The sequence below is a fragment of the Lithobates pipiens genome, unplaced genomic scaffold, assembly GCF_037356315.1.
Source record: "Lithobates pipiens isolate NorthernLeopardFrog02 unplaced genomic scaffold, aLitPip1_a1.2 Scaffold_10, whole genome shotgun sequence".
NCBI classification, from domain to species: Eukaryota; Metazoa; Chordata; class Amphibia; order Anura; family Ranidae; genus Lithobates; species Lithobates pipiens.
Window position 1 is genome coordinate 206,600,173 of NW_027507686.1, and position 25,442 is coordinate 206,625,614.

General features: G+C 45.1%; 1 protein-coding gene across 1 annotated transcript in view; it reads right to left on the reverse strand.

Moving 5' to 3' along the window:
- DCDC1 (doublecortin domain containing 1) overlaps positions 1 to 25,442 on the reverse strand; it is a 680,197-nt gene that overhangs the window by 39,438 nt on the left and 615,317 nt on the right. The window contains exons 27-30 of the mRNA XM_077460866.1: positions 24,220 to 24,405; positions 8,401 to 8,515; positions 8,143 to 8,313; positions 1,107 to 1,292 (exon numbers count right to left, since the gene is read on the reverse strand). Coding sequence (XP_077316992.1) covers positions 1,107 to 1,292; positions 8,143 to 8,313; positions 8,401 to 8,515; positions 24,220 to 24,405 — 658 coding nt within the window. The remainder of the gene's footprint in view (positions 1 to 1,106; positions 1,293 to 8,142; positions 8,314 to 8,400; positions 8,516 to 24,219; positions 24,406 to 25,442) is intronic.

Below are 25,442 nucleotides of genomic sequence, written 5' to 3' on the forward strand. Positions count from 1 at the left end.
TAGGTGAATGGGTAGGGGTACATCGTACCCCATACTCATTCACATAGGGTGGGGGGCAGGAATCTGGGGGACCCTTATTAAAGGGGGCTCCCGGATTCTAATAAGCCCCCCGCCCGCAGATCCCGACAACCAATGGTCAGGGTTGTCGGGAAGAGGCCCTTGTCCTCATCAACATGGGGACAAGGTGCTTTGGGGCGGGGGGCCGCAGGACCCCCCTTCCCCAAAGCACCCCCCCTGTTGAGGGCATGTGGCCTGGTATGGCTCAGGAGGGGGGGGGGGTCTGGCGCTCGCTCGTCCCCACCCCCTTTCCTGACCGGCCGGGCTGCGTGCTCGGATAAGGGTCTGCTATGGACTTTGGGGGGACCCCCATGCCGTTTTTTCGGCATAGGGGTTCCCCTTTAAATCCATACCAGGTGACAGGGCTCGCGAGTTGTCAATCTCGCCGATGGAGGTGGAGACATTGACTTCCTTCGCTAGTTCCGTCTACCTGAAGTCACATTCAAATTGAACGGACTTTACTCAGTGTGTGTGCAAGTCCGTTCATTTCAAAAGTCCGGCGGACTAGCACACAGACAGGCAGATTGTCCGGCGAACTGCCTAGTCCGGCGGCCAATTTTGAGTCAAGACTTCTTTCAAAGTCCGCCGGACTTTTGGGAAGAAAAAGTGCGCCGGAGCTCACACACCGGCGGATTATCTGGCGGACTCTGGTCCGCCAGATAGTCTGATCGTGTGTACGTGGCATTAGAAGGACCAACCCACATCATTAAAATTTTTGTGATAAAATGTCTTGTTTAAATTACTCAATATTTCTGTACCAATAAGTATTGGAGAATTATTCTACTATTAAGCTGTTCTCTAGAAAATTTTTATTTTGTACAAGTAAAAGAAAACATAAACATGACATAAGGGGAGGCTGGAAATGTTTAGTAGACAATGAGGATTATTATTGTTAGTTTTATTAATTAACAGGATTTATATACAGTTTGCCCAACACCAAAATAAAGGGCACAGTACAGTTAGTTACCTTACCATGAGAGCTTACAATCCAAGCAATATTAATATTACATGACATTATAAATCATCATATTGAATATTGAATGTGTTACCTTTCCAACATGAAGACATTGAAATGGTCCTAAAGGACTTAGCTTGGAGTCTTTTAGTCCTGAGGCACAAGAGAACAATGTACCCACTTTGATTTTCTTCATCTCTCTCATTGGTCTTAAGGTTCTTGCACAGGACACACAAGTCACTGTTTCCTTTTTGTTGTTTGGTGAGATCAGAAGATATCCCTATAACAAATATGCATTAATTCACAAAAAGGTATACATCTATTTTAAATCATTAAGTTAAAATAGATCTAAACGTAATCAGTAAAATCTCATATGTCTGTTAACAATGTAATTACAAAAGTTGTTTTCGTCTGCAGCTTTCAGTAAAATAATACCTGGTGATCTTGCCATGAAGATCCTTGTTTAGACCCTTCCTTTTGACTCTTCCAAGAATGGCAACTGCCTCCCAAGTGTACACTTGAGTTTCCAACCTGTTAGCCCTCCTCCTCCTTACCCAAGAAGATGCGAACAGCCACTGCAGCAAAAACTATCTTAGTGTTTATAAGTTCAGCTTGTTCATTCATGGAAAAAATCCAATTATTTAAGTATGGTAAGGCCATCTATTATGCATACTAGCCATGGGTGACCTCTCCATAGGAATAGGTAACATTTTTCCATGCATGCGCAAAAGAGCAAAAATCTTCAGCAGCAGCTGTGTGGCTTCCCATGGGTTGCACAATAGACGGGTAAAAGGCTTTCGGGGTGTTTATCGGGGTAGCCCAAAGTATCATTTTAAAAGAGTATGGTTATCATTTAAATCAGGGGTTAAATATGAAAAAAGTATCTAAAAAAAATTTTTTTTCTACTTTTACTTCACTCCTGTGTAAAAAAAAAAAATATGATACACTGTAATTAGCTACTCCTTTAACTAGCTGCTCATGACAGTTGTAGGTACCTGATATTTCTTTCTTTATATGTTAACAAGCATGGGGGATGTAACACCCTGTATATCGTTCAGAGCATAAAGCACTACTACCAGTAGTGCTGATATATAGATCAGGACCTCAGCTGTTAGGAAAACCAAGTTCATGCCCAGAGAATCAGGTCCACACACGCATCTACATGTGCACATGCACGAGCATGAGCATGAGCATGCACATTTGAATTTACTTTTGTGCCCTCACTTTAAGGACTGCAAGACTCAAAATTATTGCTTAGTGGTCATCAGCTCCCATGACCCATGACCAGACCCTGTTTTTTCCTGTGATATACCCAGTTTGCCTTCTAACTACTCCTGATCTTGATCCCTCTGGTACTTGACCTCTAGCTTGCTTTTTGACTCTGCACTGTTGGCTTATCTGCCTGTGTGATACTGACCATGGCCTGGCTCCTAATTCCTTCTCTTCCAAATATTTAACTCTGCTGCCCATCCATTGCCAACTTCCTCCTCTTTCTTGCTTTTGCAAGCCCTGTGATGACATCTTGTACAAATTACTGTTCTTTAGCATCTACTTGATAGCAAGATTCAGTTTATCTGCTGGCCAGGACTTACTACATGCCACTCTGTGTCCTGTCCTGTCCTGTCCTACCCTGTCATAAATCGCGGGGGGACAAACAGGGCAGGAGGTGTAAGAGAGAGCCACTCATCAGTTCAGCCTCTGCCAGGTACGTGACATTGGTTGTTAAACTGTGGGCAGCTTCTGAGAGCTACATCTGTGGGTGTTCCCAGTGTAAAAGAACTTTAGGATGTACAGTGGTGTGAAAAAGTGTTTGCCCCCTTCCTCATTTCCTGTTCCTTTGCATGTTTGTCACACTTAAGGCCGCGTACACACGCGGGGACTGTTCGCCCAACTTTGTCCGTCAAACAGTTTCGGCAAACAGTCCGCTCAAAATTAGCATGGACGGACATGGCCACACACGACGGACGAACAGTTTGCTGAAACCGCGCGCGATGACGTGAACGGCACGTACGACGGGACGAAAAATACGACGTCCTATACACTGCATTATAACTTTCGGCGTGTAAATCCTTTCTGAGCATGCGCGGAACTTAGTTTGACGAACAAGCCTACACACGAGCGGACTGTTCGCTGAAACAAGGTTTCAGCGGACAGTTTTTCGGAAATTCCGAAAAACCTTGTTCGTCAAACTGTCCGCTGAAACTGTCCGCTGAAAGCCCACACACGAGCGGACTGTCCGCCCAAACACTGTTCAGCGGACAAAGTTGGGCGAACAGTCCGCCCGTGTGTACGCGGCCTAAGTGTTTCGGAACATCAAACCAATTTAAACAATAGTCAAGGACAACACAAGTAAACACAAAATGCAATTTGTAAATGAAGGTGTTTATTATTAAAGGTGAAAAAAAATCCAAACCATCATGGCCCTGTGTGAAAAAGTGATTGCCCCCTAAACCTAATAACTGGTTGGGCCACCCTTAGCAGCAACCAAGCGTTTGCGATAACGTGCAATGAGGCTTTTACAGCGTCCTGGAGGAATTTTGGCCCACTCATCTTTGCAGAATTGTCCTAATTCAGTTACATTAGAGGGTTTTCGAGCATGAACGGCCTTTTTAAGGTCATACCACAACATCTCAATAGGATTCAGGTCAGGACTTTGGCTAGGCCACTCCAAAGTCTTCATTTTGTTTTTCTTCAGCCATTCGGTGGTGGACTTGCTGGTGTGTTTAGGATCATTGTCCTGCTGCAGAACCCAAGTTCGTTTCAGCTTGAGTACACGAACAGATGGTCGGACATTCTCCTTCAGGATCTCTTGGTAGACAGCAGAATTCATAGTTCCTTTTATCACGGCAAGTCTTCCAGGTCCTGAAGCAGCAAAACAGCCCCAGACCATCACACTACCACCACCATATTTTACTGTTGGTATAATGTTCTTTTTATGAAATGCAGTGTTCCTTCTACGCCAGATATACTTGGACACACACCTTCCAAAGAGTTCCACTTTTGTCTCATCGGTCCACAGAATGTTGTCCCAAAAGCCTTGGGGATCATCAAGATGTGTTGTGGAGAAATTGAGACGAGCTTTGATGTTCTTTTTGCTCAGCAGTGGTTTTCTCCTTGGAACTCTGCCATGCAGGCCAATTTTGCCCAGTCTTTTCCTGATGGTGGAGGCATGAACGCTGACCTTAACTGAGGCAAGTGAGGCCTGCAGTTCCTTGGACGTTGTTGTGGGGTCTTTTGTGACCTCTTGGATGAGTCGTCGCTGCGCTCTTGGGGTAATTTTGGGTGGCTGGCCACTCCTGGGAAGGTTCACCACTGTTCCATGTCTTCGCCATTTGTGGATAATGGCTCTCACTGTGGTTCGCTGGATTCCTAAAGCTTTGGAAATGGCTTTATAACCCTTTCCAGACTGATAGATCTCAATTACTTTCTTTCTCAATTGTTCCTGAATTTTTTTGGGTCTCGGCATGATGTGTAGCTTTTAAGGATCTTCTGGTGGACCTTACTGTGTCAAGCAGCTCCTATTTAAGTGATGCCTTGATTGTGAACAGGTGTGGCAATAATCAGGCCTGGGTGTGGCCAACCACAGTTATAGTATGTTTTAACAAGGGGGGCAATCACTTTTTCACACAGGGCCATGATGGTTTGGATTTTTTTTCACCTTTAATAATAAACACCTTCATTTACAAATTGCATTTTGTGTTTACTTGTGTTGTCCTTGACTATTGTTTAAATTGGTTTGATGTTCCGAAACACTTAAGTGTGACAAACATGCAAAGGAACAGGAAATGAGGAAGGGGGCAAACACTTTTTCACACCACTGTATGAGATACATCCTAGGTCAGAGATGGGCAACCTCAGTGCTCCTACTGTAGTGAAACTACATATCCCATTAAGCCTCCGCCTCTGGGAGTTATGCCTGTGGCTGTCAGAGTATTGCAATGCCTTATGGGTCTTGTAGTTTGACAACAGCTGGAGTGCCAGGGTTGCCTATCCCTGTCCTAGGTTCCTAATAGTTAACCACCCGCCATATAGCAAAGTGACATCAGCAAAGTGGTTGCGATATCCTGACCAGATGTCATATGACACACCGCAACTCCGATCTAGGTAAAGAGCCTCTGGCAGAGACTCTTTACCATGTGATCAGCCATGTCCAGTCATGGCTGATCACGATGTAAACAGGAAGAGCCATTGATCGGCTTTTCCTCACTTGCGTCTGACAGATGTGAGTAGAGGAGAGCTGATCGGCTGCTCTCCTGACAGGAGGGAACTGTGCTGGTTGTTTATCAGCGCAGCCCCCCCTCGGATGCCTGGCCAGGACCCCCAGGATGCTGCCAGGACCACCAGGGATGGCCACCACACTGGACCACCAGGTATGCTACCCTAGACCACCAGGAAAATGTCAATCAGTGTCCAGGCAACTGCCAATCAGTGCCAAAGAAAAATGCCTGCCAGTGCCAGTGCCTATCAGTGGAATCTATCAGTGCCAGCCATCATTGCCCATCAATGCCGATCAGTGCCGCCTATTGGTGACCATCAGTGCCACCTATCAGTGCCCAGAAGTGCCGTCTATCATTGCCACCCATAAGTACCCATCAGTGCAGCCTTTCAGTGCCCATAAGTGTTGCCTATCAGTGCCCATCAGTGCTCACTAGTGCCACCCATGAGTGCCCATCGGTGCCGCCTATCTCCATATTAAAATTTATATATATATATATATATATATATATATATATATATATAATTTTTTGCTATAATAAATATCCCCCAATTTTTTTTTTCCTCTTTAGGCCAATACGTATTCTTCTACATATTTTTCGTTAAAAAAAACAAAAAAAACGCCATAAGTGTTTATTGATCGGTTTGCGCAAAAGTTATAGTGTCTACAAAATACTAGTTCGTTTTATGGCATTTTAATTATTAATTTATTTTTTTACTAGTAATGGCTGTGATCTGTGATTTTTATTGGGACTGTGACATTATGGTGGATACGTCGGACAATTTTGACACATTTTTGGGACCATTGTCATTTGTACAGCGATCAGTGCTATAAAATTGCATTGATTACTGTAAAAATGACACTGGCAGTGAAGGGGTTAACCACTAGGGGGCTAAGGAGGGGTTGCGTGCCCTGGGGAGTGATTCTAACTGTTAGAGGGCGTGGCTACAAATGACACTTCACTGATCTCTGCTCCCGATCACAGGGAGCTATGATCAGTGACAGTGTCACTAGGCAGAACGGGGAGATGCTTGTTTACATTAGCATCTCCCTGTTCTTCAGCTCAGTGAGATGATCACGGGTATCCCAGCGGACATCGAGTCTGCGGAACCTGCGATCCTACTCACGGAGCTCCCGGCAGGGTCGCGCATGTGCCGCCGGAGGCGCGCACATAACCACACGGCGGCAAATTCAAAGGGATGTACCTGTACACCCATTTGCCCAGCCGCGCCATTCTGCCAATGTAAACCTACATGCAGCGGTCGGCAAGTGGTTAAATGGAATGGTGAGAAAGTGATGGTGCAGGTGCTAGTGACAATTTGTAAATTTAAGTGGGTGATCTAAAGTGCATAGATAACCTGATACACATCTAAATATATCAAAGTTAGAATAATGGTGTAAATATCAAACAGTATACCTGTGCAGTATTGGAATAATGATGTCAAGTAATTAAACCAGTGTATACCATATAGGTATACCCCACTGTTAAGTACACAATGGGGTTTATTTATATTTACTAAAGTTGCAAAGTGCAAAATCAGGCTCACTTCTACATAGAAACCAATGAGCTTCCAGATTTTATTACCAAAACTTAATTGAACAAGCTGGGGTTAAAAGCTCAGTGGTTTCTATGCAGAAGTGAGTCTGATTTTGCACTTACTAGCTTTAGTAAATAAACCCCATAAAATGCAGTAATATCAGATGATTAAACCAATGTATACTATACATATAAATACAGTGATATGAGGGGATTAAACCAATGTATATCATACACATAAAATACAGTGAACAACTTATTATAAACTCAAAAGCAATAACAGAAAAAATATTTTAAAAAGTCCACTGAGTGAGAAAGAGTGTTTGATGAAATGGAAATGTCCATGTATGTATCTTGAAGCCCCAAATGATAATTTTCAAGCCACCGCTGAACGTGCATGAAAAGGGGAGATAACCAATAACACTAATGCCCTGTACACACGGTCGGAAATTCAGACGGAAAAGGTCAGATCGGATTATGTTGGCGGAAAATCCAATCGTGTGTGTGCTCTATCTGACTTTTTCCGTCTGAAATTCAGACGGAAAAAGTTTGAGAGCTAGATCTCAAATTTTCCGACAACAAACGATCGTTTGTAGAGAATTTCCGACGGAAAAAGTGTCATGCATGCTCAGATTAAATTATGAGACCAAAGCTATTGGCTACTAGCTTCTACGTAGTCCAGTCATACGCAACGGACGTCACCTCATTCCAAATTATTAGATTTTGTCCGTCCGTCTGAAAAAATCTGATGGATTTTGTGGTCGGAATGTCCGACCGTGTGTACAGGGCATGAGGCTTACCGGACAGGGTAGATTCAGTAGGACCTATGTCCTATGAATCAAACAGACTTGTCGGTGATTCTTCGCCAAAGACTGTAGGGCCCGGATGGATATAGATGTTAATACAATTGTATAAAATAAGCTTCTCACAAGGACAACAGGTCAACAAGAAAGGAAGCTCCAACATATATAAAACGTCATGTGGATTCAAACATATAGGGCCAAAAAGTAATAAAAAAAACGCACATAGCGTGAATCTACATAACGCAAAATTTATAATCAAAAAATGAAAGATTTACACTCACATTTGGAATAGGTAAAACAAGCACTTGATAATTAATAAAATTATGCAATGGGAACAGCAGGCTCGACATATACCACATATACCTCGACATATAACACATGGAATGTATTTTACAAGTTTTCCTTTATTTTCCCCTGTCCCTTTGTGTCTCACTTCTCCATGGTATCTATAGAGGAAGCCATGTTTGTTACACAGGCTGGACAGGTAATAAAGTAATCGTAGAACACTGGCGCAACCGCCACATCTAATGATTTTTTGGTTTTTGGATTTAGACTTAGCACTGTGATCACTTACTGGTTGACTTATCTCCTCTGTACTGGTAATACTATAAGTGCAGACTGATGTGTGAATGGCTGCTGTGATATCCTTATCCAGCTGGTCACTATAAAATGGCATCAGAACTTTTCTATTATCATCATAAGACCATTTCTGATTGGCTGCTCCATTGATGTGTTCTTTATATTTCTGTAGTAATGAAAGAAGTATAACTAAACTAAGGTTCACAAAGAGATCATAACACAGAAAATGAGACAACATAATGGTAAGACTTACCTGAAGAATAATAGGGCATCCTGTGATCCTTATTTCTTGCTCTTTAACCCCGGGGTATACTTTTGGCAAAGAGAGGGCCAACACAAGGTTGGTGTTACTAGCTAAATGGAATGTTCTATTAAAAATAAAAATAAGAAAGGTTTACTTTTAGACATATACTTATGAGCTCATATATTACAGGGGAACCATAATGGTTTAGATAACTTTGGTAATTTTTTAAGTGTACACATTTTCTAATTGATGATTAATAATGAGGTGTACCAATAACACAAAGCGATTTTATGAGGTCTCTAAAGAAAAAGAACATCAGAAATTGTGCAGGTCTGACTGTAGCACCATATAAAGCAGCTTAAACAGAGTAGTCGAGGTAAAGCCCAACTAAACTAAGTTTAATTTAGCTAAATACATTCAAGGTTTATTAAAAGAAATTGTGTCCGATGTCTTATGCCCTGTACAAACGGTCAGATTTTCCAATGGAAAATGTTCGATGGGAGCTTTTTGTTGGAAATTCTGACTGTGTGTAGACTCCATCTGACATTTTCCATCGGAATTTCCATCACACAAAATTTGAGATCAGAATCTCAAACTTTCCGAAAACAAAATCTGTTGTCGGAAATTCCAAGCATGTGTACACAATTTCCGACGCACAAAGTTCCACGCATGCTTGGAGACCTTGGATTGTGGGCTCATCGAGGGTAGGGACCGATGTGAGTGTGCAATGTACAGGGATAGGGACAATTGTAGAAACTCACCCAGGTTGAACTGGATGGACTGGTGTCTTTATTCAACCTTACTATGAAACTACTAACTATGGAATCAAGCAGAAGAGCTGCACTGGCTATTGAACTTCATTTTTCTCAGCTCATCGTATGTGTTGTACGTCACTGCGTTCTTGACGTTCGCAATTTCCAACCAACTTTGTTTGACCGTGTGTATGCAAGACAAGTTTGAGCCAACATTCCTCTTAAAATATCTATGGATTTTGTTGTTGGGATGTCCGATCAATGTCCGGTCGTGTATACGAGACAAAAGCTATTGGCTACTGGCCTCTTTATAGTCCCATCGTAAGTGTTGTACGTCACTTCGTTCTGAACAATCGGATTTTCCGACAACTTTGTGCGACCATGTGTATGCAGTACAAGTTTGGGCCAAAATCCGTCGGAAAAAATCTGACAAATTTTGTCGTCGGAATGTCCGACCGTGTGTACAGGGCATTACAGTTCTTTCAGACAGGTGGCAGTGCTTACCCCCCTCTAAAAAGCGATCTTGAAATAAAAAGAGAATATGCCTGCTAAAAAAAAGACATATCTGTGACTGTGACAATGGAAATAACTGATGTATGTTTGTGGATGTTTTTATTTACATAGAACCTTTGTAAAAGGTAACATCTAATAAAGGTCTAGTGTAAAGGTCTATTTGTGTGTCACTCCGCATGAGCATTTATTCCATAAGCTTTAGTAGAGGAGGAAGGGAAGAGATTTTTCTGATTTGTTTAGCTGTGTGTAAGGTCAATAGCTGAGTTTGAGCTATTGAGCTCTGTAAAAAACAGAACAGCTAAGCATAGATAGGTAACTATAAAGGATGGATTTATAAACTCTTTTTATTGAATTAAAACCATAGCTCCCAACTGTACCTGATTTGGAGGGACTGTCCCTGATTTGGAGCAAGGTCCCTCTGTCCCTCATTCCTCCTCATTTGTCCCTCATTTTGGTCTGATCTATATAGATGTATATAAAATGCACTTTTTATCCATCAAAAAGTGTTTCCCAGTGCTAAACCTTTCATATGATTTCTGAATTGCTGCATTTGTAAATTTCAAATGCCAATAAATATAATAGAATATTAGTAGTAAAAAAAAGCACTTGTGGGTTTAATCAATCTTGTTTTTTTTGTACAATTCTCCTTTGAGGGGGCGTGGCAGGGGGTGTGTCCTATGCCTGCCTACTGTTGCTGATAGGTGTCCCTCATTCCCATCTCAAAAAGTTGTGAGATATGTAAAACAGTTGTACAAAATATACAAATATACATGGATCTAATGCAAATCCCACCAGCGCCGGAGACAGAGGGACGGGGATGCAGCCATCAGAGGCCTCCTTACTAGTGATGGACGAACTTCCGACGGGACGTTTCGCGAACGCGAAACGCGAACGGACACAAACGTTCGCGAAAACGACCGTTCGCCGCGGGCTCCATTGACTTCAATGGGAGGCGAATTTCGCAAACCTTTAGGTCGAATTTGCGGCCACGGGGTAATTATTAGGGGGTAGCACGTAGTCCCACCACCTGGACAATAGCATAATACATGTATGAGGTGAATTTGGGATCGATAACTACAAGCATTTTTTTTTTATTTGGGAAATTGTTCTGACAATTCAGGACTATGGAGCTAATGAAGGCAATGGAGGAGAGGGAAGGTCAGGGACCAGGGTAGGCAAACAAGAGGGTGCAGGAGATACAGAGCACTGACAGCAGCACCGTAATACAGAGCACTGACATCAGCACCGTGACATACAGCGCTGACAGCAGCTCCGTGACATACAGCGCTGACAGCAGCTCCGTGACATACAGCGCTGACAGCAGCTCCGTGACATACAGCGCTGACAGCAGCTCCGTGACATACAGCGCTGACAGCAGCTCCGTGACATACAGCGCTGACAGCAGCACCGTGACATACAGCGCTGACAGCAGCTCCGTGACATACAGCGCTGACAGCAGCTCCGTGACATACAGCGCTGACAGCAGCTCCGTGACATACAGCACTGACAGCAGCTCCGTGACATACAGCGCTGACAGCAGCTCCGTGACATACAGCGCTGACAGCAGCACCGTGACATACAGCGCTGACAGCAGCTCCGTGACATACAGCGCTGACAGCAGCTCCGTGACATACAGCGCTGACAGCAGCTCCGTGACATACAGCGCTGACAGCAGCTCCGTGACATACAGCGCTGACAGCAGCTCCGTGACATACAGCGCTGACAGCAGCTCCGTGACATACAGCGCTGACAGCAGCTCCGTGACATACAGCGCTGACAGCAGCTCCGTGACATACAGCGCTGACAGCAGCTCCGTGACATACAGCGCTGACAGCAGCTCCGTGACATACAGCGCTGACAGCAGCACCGTAAGCAGCCCCAGGAGGAAGTCAGCACAGCACAGGGATGGTGTGATCCCCTCATAATAAGAACCCCCAGGAGGAAGTCAGCACAGCACAGGGATGGTGGGAGCCCCTCATAATAAGAACACCCAGGAGGAAGTCAGCACAGCACAGGGATGGTGGGAACCCCTCATAATAAGCAGCCCCAGTAGAAATATGACACCGCTCAACCTCTTCAAAGAGGAGGGTAGGGGCATATAGTACGGTGTGCTTTTTTGGGTCAGGGAAGTGAGCCAAATGAATTAAGAAGGTCTGTGTGCTTGATTCCAAAAATTGTTTATAGACATATACATGGTCTACTGATCACATGTGTTGAATTCCTCCGAGATCCATGCCTCATTCATTTTTAGAAATGTGAGGTAGTTAACACTGTGGTGAGCTAGGCGAGTACGCTTATCGGTCACAATCCCCCCTGCTGCGCTGAACGTCCTTTCGGACAGGACACTGGATGAGGGGCAAGCCAACAGTTCGATTGCAAATTGGGCAAGCTCTGGCCAGAGGTCAAGCCTGCCCACCCAGTAGTCTAGGGGTTCATCACTCCTCAGAGCGTCCACATCGGCCGTTAACCCAATGTAGTCGGACACCTGACGGTCTAGGCGTTCCCTGATGCTGGATCCGGATGACACCTGTCGATGGGTCGGCTGAAAGAATGACCTCATATCCGAAGTCACCAACACATCTTCAAACCGGCCTCTTCTTGCAGGCGCTGTTGGATTGGTACCCGCAAATCCTTCTCTGGGAGTGGGAATTGCTCCTCTGCCAGCGCACGCAAAAGCAGAATGCAGCATTTCTCGAAGCAAGGCCTGGAAGTGCTGCATTCTGACAGCCCTCTGCGACGGCGGTAACATTTCCGCCATTTTGTGTTTGTACCGGGGGTCTAAGTACGTTGCCACCCAGTACTGGTCCTTGACCCTCATGCTTTTTATACGGGGGTCCCTATTAAAACACTGGAGCATGAAGGCCCCCATTTGCACTAAAGTGGAAGCGGTGTGGTGGCCTGGCTCCTGCTCATCATCCAGGATAATGTCGTCCTCTTCATTCTCCTCTCCCCATCCTCGCACAACAGGGATCCCAGAAAGGTTTAAAGCATGCTCTTCTTGCTCCTGCTCATCCGCCCCGGCACCATCCTCCTCTGACTCCTCATCAGACTCCTGTTGTTGACTTGTCTCAGATAGAGTAGCCCCCCCTGGGAATTCATCCAGCATTGCGACTTCCTCATCTTCCCGCTCCTGCTCCTCCACAGCCTGATCAATGACACGACGCAATGCACGCTCCAGAAAGAAGGCATAAGGTACCATGTCACTGATGGCGCCATGGCTGCGACTGACCAGTTTGGTGATCTCCTCAAATGGCCGCAGAAGTCTGCATGTGTCGCGCATGAGCAGCCACTGGCGCGGTGAAAAAAAACCCAGCTCCCCAGAACCGTTTCTTTCGCAGAGTTCATACAGGTAGACGTTAACTGCACGTTTCTGCTGGAGCAGCCTATCAAGCATATAGAAGGTTGAGTTCCATCGCGTCGGGCAATCGCAAATAAGACGTCTGACCGGCAGATGGTGTCGCCGCTGAATGTCAGCAAGGCGAGCCATGGCCGTGTAAGATCTTCTGAAATGGGCCGAGATTTTCCTTGCCTGCCGCAAGATGTCCTGGACCCCAGGGTATTTGACAAGGAATCGCTGCACGACCAAGTTTAAGACGTGTGCCATGCACGGCACGTGCGTGATTTTGCCCTGTTTCAATGCGCTAAGCAGATTGGCACCGTTGTCACACACCACTTTACCAACTGTCAAATTGAGCGGTGTTAGCCACTCATCTGCCTGTGAACGCAAAGCTGAAAGGAGTGCCGGGCCAGTGTGGCTCTTTGCTTCCAGGCACAACAGACGCAGCACGGCATGGCAACGTCTCACCTGGCATGTGGAATAGGTTCTGGGGAGCTTGGGCGGTGCAGTGGAAGAGACGCTAGCAGCGGAAAAGGAGGAGGCAGCTGAGGAGGAGAGGGAGGAGGATGGAGTAGGAGGAGGAGAAGAAGAGTCAGGCCTGCATGCAATCCGTGGCGGTAAAACCAAATCTACACGGGTGCCACGGGTTACATGCTTGACGGCCGTCAGAAGGTTCACCCAGTGGGCAGTAAAACTGATATACCTTCCCTGCCCGTGTTTGCTAGACCACGTGTCTGTGGTCAGATGTATCTTGGCACCGACACTGTGTGCCAGAGATACATTCACTTGCCGCTGAACATGGCCATATAGCTCTGGGATGCCCTTCTCTGAGAAATACTTCCTTCCTGGGACCTTCCATTGTGGTGTTCCAATGGCCACAAATTTGCGAAAGGCCTCCGAGTCCACCAGTTTATATGGCAGTAGTTGGCGGGCTATGAGTTCTGACAAGCCAGCCGCCAACCGTTGGGCAAGAGGGTTATCCGGCGTCATCATTTTTTTACGCTCAAACATTAGGCCCACGGAAGCCTGCCTTTTTGCAGAAAAATGTGAGCTTGGCGTGATGGAAGGTGGAGTGGAGGACAATTGTGAGGAGAGAGGAGAAGGAGAAGTAGAAGACGAGGCTGGACGGTGAGAGCCTGCAGTGTGGCTTTGTGTGTTCCGTTGCTCCCACTGGGCTCGGTGATGGCTGCTCATGTGCCTTCTTAAGGCGGTCGTCCCTAGGTGAGTATTGGGCTTACCGCGACTAACGCGTTGACTGCAAAGATTGCAGATGGCAACGCTATTGTCAGCAGCGGACACGTTAAAAAAAGCCCACACTGCGGAGCCATGTGCCGGTGTCCTGGGAGCGCCAGATGTGACCGTACATGGTCGATGACTCGCTCCTGATACATTTGCAGTCTGCTTTGTCCCTGCTGTGCAATGTAAGTCATTGCTGCTTCTCCTCCCTATCTGCTGGTCCATATCTCCCTCTGAACTCCCCTCCTCTTCCTCTCTTGTGGGCACCCACGTGACATCACTAGACACGTCATCATCAACGTCACCTTCCCCACCGCTATAAGTAGAGTAGGCAGCAACACCGGGGACCAACCTCCTCCTTGGGCTGATCTGGGTACTGGCGTCAGACTGCTGAGTAGCGCTTGTTGCTACCTCCTCTTCCTGATCCAATACCAAGAGTGGCTGCGCATCAGAAATGTCCTCTTGATATGGATCGGAAAATAATTCCAGTGACTCAAGCGGAAGGTATGTGGTGGTGGTGGTGGTGGTCGTGTTGTTGGTGGTAGTGTCTTTGGGGGTGCACATAGCAGAGAGTGAAGAAGAGGGTGCAGATCGAGAGGATGAGGAGGGTGCAGAAGAGTAAGGCTGAGCGAGCCACTCAACCAAGTCTGGTGCATCCTTTAAAGTAATTGAACGCACCTTCTGCAACTTCCCACTTTGGCTCAAGCCTGTTGCTCCTGCCCTACCCCTACCACCCCTGCGGAAGGGCCTGCCTCTTCCTCTGCATGTCATTTTTTAAATGACCCTGTGACAAAACTCTTAGTCCCTATACCGCTGAAGGACTGCTGCAGTATAGGTGAGCGGTCAGCAGTGGTGCACGTCAACCCTATCTATTGTGGACCTATAGCGGTCCTTACAGAACAGCAGACTGTACCGCACTCAAGCCTATGTACCGTAGCACCCTATACCAAGTTACCAGTCCTTATAAGAACTTTTGTGGACCAAGCAGGTTGTGTATTAGTGTTTAGCAGACTGTACGTCAGTCCCTATACCGCTGAAGGACTGCTGCAGTATAGGGCAGCGGTCAGCAGTGGTGCACGTCAACCCTATCTATTGTGGACCGATAGCGGTCCTTACAGAACAGCAGACTGTACCGCACTCAAGCCTATGTACCGTAGCACCCTATACCAAGTTACCAGTCCTTATAAGAACTTTTGTGGACCAAGCAGGTTGTGTGTTAGTGTTTAGCAGACTGTGCGTCAGTCCCTATACCGCTGAAGGACTGCTGCAGTATAGGGCAGCGGTCAGCAGTAGTGCACGGCAACCCTATGTATTGTGGACCGATAGCGGTCCTTACAGAACAGCAGACTGTAACGCACTCAGGCCTATGTACCGTAGCACCCTATACCAAGTTACCAGTCCTTATAAGAACTTTTGTGGACCAAGCAGGTTGTGTGTTAGTGATTAGCAGACTGTACGTCAGTCCCTATACCAATGAAGGACTGCTGCAGTATAGGGCAGCGGTCAGCAGTAGTGCACGGCAACCCTATGTATTGTGGACCGATAGCGGTCCTTACAGAACAGCAGACTGTAACGCACTCAGGCCTATGTACCGTAGCACCCTATACCAAGTTACCAGTCCTTATAAAAACTTTTGTGGACCAAGCAGGTTGTGTGTTAGTGTTTAGCAGACTGTGCGTCAGTCCCTATACCGCTGAAGGACTGCTGCAGTATAGGGCAGCGGTCAGCAGTGGTGCACGTCAACCCTATCTATTGTGGACCGATAGCGGTCCTTACAGAACAGCAGACTGTACCGCACTCAAGCCTATGTACCGTAGCACCCTATACCAAGTTACCAGTCCTTATAAGAACTTTTGTGGACCAAGCAGGTTGTGTATTAGTGTTTAGCAGACTGTACGTCAGTCCCTATACCGCTGAAGGACTGCTGCAGTATAGGGCAGCGGTCAGCAGTGGTGCACGTCAACCCTATCTATTGTGGACCGATAGCGGTCCTTACAGAACAGCAGACTGTACCGCACTCAAGCCTATGTACCGTAGCACCCTATACCAAGTTACCAGTCCTTATAAGAACTTTTGTGGAACAAGCAGGTTGTGTGTTAGTGATTAGCAGACTGTACGTCAGTCCCTATACCAATGAAGGACTGCTGCAGTATAGGGCAGCGGTCAGCAGTAGTGCACGGCAACCCTATGTATTGTGGACCGATAGCGGTCCTTACAGAACAGCAGACTGTACTGCACTCAGGCCTATGTACCGTAGCACCCTATACCAAGTTACCAGTCCTTATAAGAACTTTTGTGGACCAAGCAGGTTGTGTGTTAGTGTTTAGCAGACTGTGCGTCAGTCCCTATACCGCTGAAGGACTGCTGCAGTATAGGGCAGCGGTCAGCAGTAGTGCACGGCAACCCTATGTATTGTGGACCGATAGCGGTCCTTACAGAACAGCAGACTGTAACGCACTCAGGCCTATGTACCGTAGCACCCTATACCAAGTTACCAGTCCTTATAAGAACTTTTGTGGACCAAGCAGGTTGTGTGTTAGTGATTAGCAGACTGTACGTCAGTCCCTATACCAATGAAGGACTGCTGCAGTATAGGGCAGCGGTCAGCAGTAGTGCACGGCAACCCTATGTATTGTGGACCGATAGCGGTCCTTACAGAACAGCAGACTGTAACGCACTCAGGCCTATGTACCGTAGCACCCTATACCAAGTTACCAGTCCTTATAAAAACTTTTGTGGACCAAGCAGGTTGTGTGTTAGTGTTTAGCAGACTGTGCGTCAGTCCCTATACCGCTGAAGGACTGCTGCAGTATAGGGCAGCGGTCAGCAGTGGTGCACGTCAACCCTATCTATTGTGGACCGATAGCGGTCCTTACAGAACAGCAGACTGTACCGCACTCAAGCCTATGTACCGTAGCACCCTATACCAAGTTACCAGTCCTTATAAAAACTTTTGTGGACCAAGCAGGTTGTGTGTTAGTGTTTAGCAGACTGTGCGTCAGTCCCTATACCGCTGAAGGACTGCTGCAGTATAGGGCAGCGGTCAGCAGTGGTGCACGTCAACCCTATCTATTGTGGACCGATAGCGGTCCTTACAGAACAGCAGACTGTACCGCACTCAAGCCTATGTACCGTAGCACCCTATACCAAGTTACCAGTCCTTATAAGAACTTTTGTGGACCAAGCAGGTTGTGTATTAGTGTTTAGCAGACTGTACGTCAGTCCCTATACCGCTGAAGGACTGCTGCAGTATAGGGCAGCGGTCAGCAGTGGTGCACGTCAACCCTATCTATTGTGGACCGATAGCGGTCCTTACAGAACAGCAGACTGTACCGCACTCAAGCCTATGTACCGTAGCACCCTATACCAAGTTACCAGTCCTTATAAGAACTTTTGTGGAACAAGCAGGTTGTGTGTTAGTGATTAGCAGACTGTACGTCAGTCCCTATACCAATGAAGGACTGCTGCAGTATAGGGCAGCGGTCAGCAGTAGTGCACGGCAACCCTATGTATTGTGGACCGATAGCGGTCCTTACAGAACAGCAGACTGTAACGCACTCAGGCCTATGTACCGTAGCACCCTATACCAAGTTACCAGTCCTTATAAGAACTTTTGTGGACCAAGCAGGTTGTGTGTTAGTGATTAGCAGACTGTACGTCAGTCCCTATACCAATGAAGGACTGCTGCAGTATAGGGCAGCGGTCAGCAGTAGTGCACGGCAACCCTATGTATTGTGGACCGATAGCGGTCCTTACAGAACAGCAGACTGTACTGCACTCAGGCCTATGTACCGTAGCACCCTATACCAAGTTACCAGTCCTTATAAAAACTTTTGTGGACCAAGCAGGTTGTGTGTTAGTGTTTAGCAGACTGTGCGTCAGTCCCTATACCGCTGAAGGACTGCTGCAGTATAGGGCAGCGGTCAGCAGTAGTGCACGGCAACCCTATGTATTGTGGACCGATAGCGGTCCTTACAGAACAGCAGACTGTAACGCACTCAGGCCTATGTACCGTAGCACCCTATACCAAGTTACCAGTCCTTATAAGAACTTTTGTGGACCAAGCAGGTTGTGTGTTAGTGATTAGCAGACTGTACGTCAGTCCCTATACCAATGAAGGACTGCTGCAGTATAGGGCAGCGGTCAGCAGTAGTGCACGGCAACCCTATGTATTGTGGACCGATAGCGGTCCTTACAGAACAGCAGACTGTACCGCACCCAAGCCTATGTACCGTAGCACCCTAGACAGACCAAGTTACCAGTCCTGATAAAGAGCTTTGTGGAACAAGTGAGTTGTGAATGATTAGCAGACTGCAGCAGAAGGGCAGCAGTCAAGTATAATATTCTTTCTATATTTGGAAGAAAGAATATTATACGTGTACAAGCCTATTACCGTACCACTGATACCAGTCCTGAAAAGAACCTTTGTGGAACTAATAGTAACAGCAAGTCTTTAAAATTATCCTCACTGCCTGACACACTGCTTCCTGCCTGTCCCTATACAAATTGGCAAAAAAGAGTAGGCTGGAACGATTAGCTGGAACAGCTCTTTTGTGGACCTGATAGTAACAGCTAATGATGATGATGATGATGATGATGAAGAAAGACTAATCTGGCTGAGCTGTCCCTAAAATAGCAGCATACAGCGCTCTGTCCCTTTATCTAAACTGACAAAAGAAACTCAGGCTGCTGACCTAACACCTATACCAGTCCTGAAAAGAACTTTTGTGTACCAAATAGCTAGCGTTTTCTCTGTCCCTACTCCACACAGGATCCTTTCCCTACAGTGACAGAAGAAAGAATGTAAAATGGCCACCGGATCGGGTGTATTTATAGGTTAGGGGGAATGTCCAAGTGTCCATGAGCTGTCATGTCTCAATTGGTTGTCCTGTAACACATGATAAACGTGTCACGAAAGGTTAAAGTTCTTGTATACATTAAACACGTAAGTCCGCCGGGGCGAACGACGGAAAAAGGCGTTCGAACCCGCGGACGGCGAAAGTCGGAAATTCGCCGCGAAACGACCGCCGGGCGAACCGTTCGGCCATCACTACTCCTTACCTTATCTGATCTCCCCTCCTCCCCCTTCCACTATCCGAGGTGGGAGGGAGTACTGGATGTGGCTGCAGGGGAGCAGAGGGAGCCAAGTCTCGACTGGAGAGGACAGCTGGCTGAGCTGCTCCCTGACTCTTCCAGGCTCAGAGGCTGATGCTTCTCCTCCTGGCTGAACAAAGAGTGGGTCCTAAGACTCTCTGGTCAATCGGGTCTCAGGACCTGCTTCTTGATTGGCCAGGAGGAGAATCAGGAAGTAAATAGCAAATATTAATTCGCTTTTGTCACACAACTGGGTGGGCTCAGGGAACAGTGCTCTGCACCCTGAGCCCACCCTTTTTTGAAGCCAATTAGAGCCTCAGGCTCTAATCATGTGCTTCAAAAAAAAATCCCATTGGATTCCATGATTCAGGCACCCTGCATGTAGATTCGGGGGCCAAGCACATGGATTAGGGTGGAGGCGCACTGATCTAATGTGTATTACATTACAAGATTGCACAAGAAGAAGTATTAGCATGGAAAAAAAGTAAATAAAAAATGTAATTTTGACAGTTTCAGTTGACCCCACTTTTCCTTGCATGGTAAGCATGTTAAGTAAGTAAGTATGAAGGTCCATACAAAACAAGCTAGAAATGCTATGTATATGTCCACATAAAGTGCATGATTCAGAGCAGTTCATCATGAATTTGGGGTAAAAATTTAATTCACACCAGAAAATCCCATATTTTATGGAGCTTACGGGGACAGTTTCCTATTCCATACACAACTTTCTAATAAGGGATGATATAATATCGTTAAGTAATAATTATATATTTACCCGAGTAAAAAATGGGGGAAAAGCATATTATAGTTGCAATATAATAAAGAATCAACATACAAAAACAATATTCCTTTTTGGGAGGGATGGGGAGAGGGGATCTTGCGCTTGAGTCGCCTAAACGGCCCGAGTGGAAGTGGGAGCTGGGTACCTGCCAAAAATAGGTACCCGCCCCCCCCCCCCCCCCCAAAAAAATGGCATGCGAATTGGGGCATCTAAGGGGGTGAGGAGTCCTTAAAGTAGTCCACTTTTGGGTGAAACTCTGCTTTAAAGTACAACCACATTTTTTTTTTTTTTTTTTTTAGTTTAGTACAGATTTACATACACACAGATTTAGTACACATTATTAAGTAATCAATCATGCAAAAACATATAACATGTGAGTGAATCAGTCCATGTGAATCAATTGTTAATGTGTAAAAAAATTCCCCCCAAAAAAACACAAAAACTTTTTTTTTAACCACTTCAATACTGGGCCCCCTTCCTTCCCAGACCAATTTTCAGCTTTTAGCGATTTTGCACTTTCAATAAGAATTGCACAGTCATGCAACACTGTACCCAAATAATTTTGTTATCATTTTGTTCACACAAATAGAGCTTTCTTTTGGTGGTATTTATTAACAAATCAATTTTTTATTTTTTATGATATAAGCGAAAAAAAGAGCACACTTCTGATTCAGTTACAAAGGTCCCAAATCACAGGAAAAAAAATGAAGTAACAATGAAGGCAACTTCTGGTGCAGCACCTAAAAAACTGCAATGGCAAACTGGTCAGTACTTTATACACAAGCGAAGAAGTAAGCTAAAAAGCCAGATGGCCTCTTACCAGACACAGTGGACCCAAGTTATAGGGATCAAGCTCACCTGATATACACAGTAATCAGCTGTGATGTTCCATCTGGTCCGCTCCAAACAGTAGCCACTCTCCTCCATCAAGGACAACAAGACGTTTTAGTAAATTTCCACCTTCCAGTCACTCTGCCCGATGCTCATCCAGTAAGTATATAAGTATATATTACATGGTGACGTCACAAGATTCTCTCCAACCAAATTGTTTCTCTGTAACAAGGTTGTTACAGGGAAATGCGTCAAATGGAGAGAATCTTGACGTCACCACGCACCAGTTGGCAGTCTGAAAATCTGTGGCTTTGTATCGTTGTATCGCTGAGCTTAAGAAATAATTTTATGGAATAAACTACCAATATTTAATGCACCTTTTCTTCTAAATCTCTTATACTTACTGGACGAGCATCGGTAAGAGTGACTGGAAGGTGTAAATTTACTAAAACGTCTTGTTGTCCATGACGGAGGAGAGTGGCTAGTGTTTGGAGCGGACCAGATGGAACATCACAGCTGATTACTGTGCATATCAGGCAAGCTTGATCCCTATAACTTGGGGTCCACTGTGTCTGGTAAGAGTCCATCTGGCTTTTTATCTTACTTTTTCGCTTGGATATAAAGTACTGACCAGTTGCCATTGCAGATTTCTAGGTGCTGCGCCTGAAGTTGCCTTCATTGTTACTTCATTTTTTTTTTCGTGATTTGGGATTTTTGTAACAAAATAATCAGAAGTTGCTTTTATTTGTCACATTTTTCAAAAAAAATATTTTTTGTGTTTTTTTGGGGACTTTTTTTTACACATTAACAATTGATTCACATGGACTGATTCACTCACATGTTATGCGTTTTTGCATGATTACATGTGTTTTGCATGTGTTTTTAGGTTTGTGCAATCTTCTTTTTTCTATCTTTACCAATATTATTGAAAATGAAAGTAAAAGAAAATCCCAAATTTTTGGTTGTTCCCAGGAAAGTAGTAGAGGGGAAATGTTCCAGTAGGGACACTAGCTCTGATGACTTGGGGGTCCCCAAGGAATTTCCTTAATTTGCAGGGATTTCTTCTCACTTCTTGTTTGGCCATGGGACAGGAAGTGAAGGGAAATCTACGCAATGATACACAGATGCCGAAAAAAATCTGATACAGTAGGAGTAAAAAAAAAGTATTATGCCGCGTACACACGACCGGACTTTCCAGCAGACTAGAACCAACGGTCATCCAGATGGACTTTCGGCGGAGTTCTGACGGACTTCCGGACGAATGGACTTGCCCACACATGAACGGACTACGTCCGTTCAAAAGTCTGTTTGTTTTGAACGTGATGACGTAAAACGGGACTAAAAAAGGAAGTTCAATAGCCAGTAGCCAATAGCTTCCCTTGTGTCGTATTTGGTCCGATGGACCAGCATACAGACGAACGGTTTTCCCGATAGGAATTGATTCCGTCAGACAGATTTAAAGCATGTTCTATTTCTAGGTCCATCTGATTTTTAAAATGAAAAACGATCGGATTAGCCCACACACGATCGGAATATCCGACGGACTGATCCCGTCGGACCTAGTCTGCCGGAAAGTCCGGTCGTGTGTATGCGGCATTAGTTCTACTTTAACAGTGGACAGTGTAGTTTCAAGTCAGTTTGTTAGCTTGGCGAGGGGAGTGAAAAGCAAGGGAGTGCCTTCCCATCCTAGGCTACTTGGCTTTGTGTTTCTATTGATGCACACAACAAAGGGAGACACAGGAAAGGAGCCACCCTGAAACAGGAAGCTTGGGGAATTGGTTATGTCAGCAGTTTAAACTGGAAGATACTGTAAACAAGCATTAAAAGATGAAGAAGCTGCATACCCAGTTAGTGATTAAATCAACTGCTGAAAGTGCTAAAAAATCAAGGGTTTATTATAATTTTAATAGGAATCTATTCTTGGGGTCCCAAATTATGCGATAAGCAATACAGTCAAGCCATCCTCACTTTGTTTTTATGTTTCAGATCAATGAAATAGTCATAGTCCTAGAAAAATAGCACATTGACTTGAACTTAAAGTTTACCTGCGCCCAGACTACGCAAAGTATTCACATATTCTGAACAAGCAGTAAAAGCACTTTAAATACCTCTGTAGCTGTAGGCATTGGGGAAAAATCACTGCTCCTCTGCCTTTCTTTTTCTCAGGCAGCAAAATCTTTAAAGCCAGACAGCTTTCTAATGTAAATAAAACTGGCAGGTGATTCTATAGTTTTCTAGGCAGTCTGTATTTGGGGAAGAGAATACCACCTTGTTTGGATGTAGCTGCTTGGAGTAACTTATATTTGCACATACTGTATATGCATACAGCAGCAGCCTGTCATTGATTTGTACAGGCTGACTGCAGACGGCTGTAGGCTACACCTGTCACTCCCTGCAGAAAAGATATGGTCGTATTGTACACTGTATGGCCATTTGCAGCCTTGTGCATGACGTCTAAGCTGTTAGAAAGGTACTGAAACCTGGCTTCAGAATCTCTGTTGCGATCTTTGAAGATGAATTACTTCACAGCGCATGCAGCTAGAAAGATCAGTATTTTCATGTTTTAAAGTTGCTTTACTGCTTGTTAAGAATAATGCAGCGTACATACGACTGGACTTTTTCGACGGACTAGGTCCAATGGGATCAGTCCGTTGGACAATCCAATTGTGTGTGGGCTAGTCCAACCGCTTTTTATAAAAAAAATCAGATGGACCTAGAAAAAGAACATGTTTCAAATCCATCCGACAGACTAAAAATCGGGAAAACCGTTCGTCTGTGTGCTAGCTTGACGGACCAAATACGATGCAAGGGTAGCTATTGGCTACTGGCTATTAAACGTCCTTGTTTAGTCCCGTTTACGTCATCATGTTCAAAACGAACAGACTTTCGAATGGACTTAGTCTGGTCGTGTGTGGCCAAGTCCGTTCATTCAGAAAGTCCGTTGGGAAAACCATTGGACTGGTCGTGTGTAAGCGGCATTATTCTTTTTTCCTAAGTCAGGTGCAGTTTAAAAAATTACTGAGAACCATTGTCAGTAAAATGGGGTCCAAGCCAGTATTTGCAGAGAACCTATGCTGATATCCAGCTTTCCTCACGTTGTCTGTAACTTTATGCTTCCTTACACCTGCCATACCTTTTAATGAGTATTTGTTTTGCTTATCCAGAACAGGCACATTTTAAATCTGTCAGGATAGTAAAGTTACATTTTCTTGTTGCATCTTTACTGCAGCACATAGAGAATATTTAAATTGGAGTTAGCCGCTCTATGTATTTATGTACGGTACCTGCTTTCCTCCAGGTATTTCCAGCGCTGACTGAGGTCATCGGGGTCCCGATTTACAAGCAGAACATCACCTCCTGGGTGAACCTCTATCACTCCCAATACAAGATTGGGGAGAGCAGAATTAATAATCTGTCCATCTACATATTCAAACTGTTGTTGATGAATCTTCAACCATTTTCTAGGAGTCCTGTGGATGGAAAGGTAAACTTTACTGAAATAATGTGTATCAGTCATGATACATTCAAATTCACAGAGTGCATCCTGGCCTAGGATAGTTAAGGGACTGAACTGACAGAATGTCACACATAATAACAAGAGTGATGTAAATCGCAGACGTGTTCACAAATCATGGATACAGCAAATCCCAGAAGTCAGACTGTCCCAGTAAGTGTCTTTAGGTTCTTGAGCCTTTTGTATTGCCAGTACATGAACATGAATATACCCAGGCTCCTAAATACTGCCCGGCTTTTAGATTGGACTGACTGGCTCCTAAATTCTACTTTCATTTGTTCAAACCTGATTTTGGGAAGAATAAATTTGCCTATTACATGAATTGACTAGAGTTATAATGATCTACGTGTCGCACTACCCCCCCGCAGGGGGCGCTGATTTATTTCAGGGTTCTCTCCCCCTGTAGTGCAGCCGCAGCCACACAGCAGCATTCACTCCTCTGGATCAATGAATAGTCTAGGGCAGGGATATGCAATTAGCGGACCTCCAGCTGTTGCAGAACTACAAGTCCCATGAGGCATAGCAAGACTGCGACAGCCACGAGCATGACACCCAGAGGCAGAGGGATGATGGGGCTTGTAGTTTTGCAACAGCTGGAGGTCCGCAGATTGCCTATCCCTGGTCTATGGGTGGCCTTTTTTTATATTTATTGCTGACAAACTTGAAGGGTAGGAAGCTATGGGATACTCCAGAATGCTAAAGAGTAATAAAAGGACATGTTTCTCTGTTTACAAACTTTTTATTGTATAAATTGACAATATAAAGGAACACATATCGAAGGGAAAACAATATTGAATCATAATATTACAATAAGGTAGTGAAATTACAAATATCCATATAAAGATATATGGATATAAACTGAGTAGAGGGTTCTTTACTGTAAGAGCGGTAAGGGTGTGGAATTTCCCCTCCACAGGCAGTGGTCTCAGTGGGGGGCATTGATCATTTCAAAAAACTATTAGATAAGGACCTAAATGACCACAACATACAGGA